The sequence below is a fragment of the Myotis brandtii genome, unplaced genomic scaffold (assembly GCF_000412655.1).
Source record: "Myotis brandtii unplaced genomic scaffold, ASM41265v1 scaffold691, whole genome shotgun sequence".
NCBI lineage: Eukaryota > Metazoa > Chordata > Mammalia > Chiroptera > Vespertilionidae > Myotis > Myotis brandtii.
Window position 1 is genome coordinate 1,362,032 of NW_005370704.1, and position 812 is coordinate 1,362,843.

Sequence of the window (812 nt, forward strand, 5' to 3'; positions counted from 1 at the left end):
AGGCCCGGGGGAGGGGGAGCAGGGAGCCTCGGGGTGCAGGGGGTGTGGGCAGGGGGGCTCTGGCAGGATCTGCACGCCCTGCCCTCGGGGCCCAGCTGTCAATGCAGCCGAGGGGCTGAGCTCTCTGGGTCCACGGGAGCCTGGGAAGGGGGCCAGGATCCAGGAAGTGCCCCCAGGAGGCCGTGTGTGAGCTGAGACACGTGTGAGCACGTCTGTATGTCTGCATGGGTGTGAGCATGGGCGAGGCCCTGTGTCCCGTGTGCATGAGCACACGTATGTGCCCGTGTGTCTGTGCCCGTCTCTGGGGCTGTGTGTAGAGGGGTAGCCCCCTCCCTGCCCTGTGTTTCTGGGTGTCCCTGCCCCTCCTGCTCCTTCTTCAGGCTGCAGGGGCCGCTCCTCAGCCGCCTCAGTGGCCGGACCCCCAGCAGGCCGTGGGCCCCGCCTCCTGCCCCAGCCCCAGCCCCAGATTCACTGCATGTCATAATGTTAATTCTCACTTTAAGGCCCCCCAACTCTCCCTGCCTCCATCCGGGGTCCTCCCTGAGCCCCTCCCTGAGCCCCAGCAGCTGCAGGCGATGCAGGGCCCCCCCAGACCTGGCCCCGCGGACGGGTCACCCTGAGTGGTAAAAACCGGCCCTCCCCCCTTGCCAAGACTCCCTGCCGAGCCGGCCCTCGTCCGCCCTCCAGGACCATCGGCGACCGCATGGGGGAGGCCAAGGCCAGCGGGAACCTGGGCAACACCCTCAAGGTCCTGGGCCGCTTTGACGAGGCTGCTGTCTGCTGCCAGCGGCACCTGGACATCGCCCAGGAGC

The 812-nt window shown here is 68.5% G+C and overlaps 1 protein-coding gene across 1 annotated transcript in view; it reads left to right on the plus strand.

Annotated features, from left to right (window-relative positions):
- GPSM1 (G-protein signaling modulator 1) overlaps positions 1–812 on the plus strand; it is a gene marked incomplete at its 5' end in the record, with an annotated part of 3,162 nt that overhangs the window by 842 nt on the left and 1,508 nt on the right. The window contains one exon of the mRNA XM_014529698.1: positions 688–810. Coding sequence (XP_014385184.1) covers positions 688–810 — 123 coding nt within the window. The remainder of the gene's footprint in view (positions 1–687; positions 811–812) is intronic.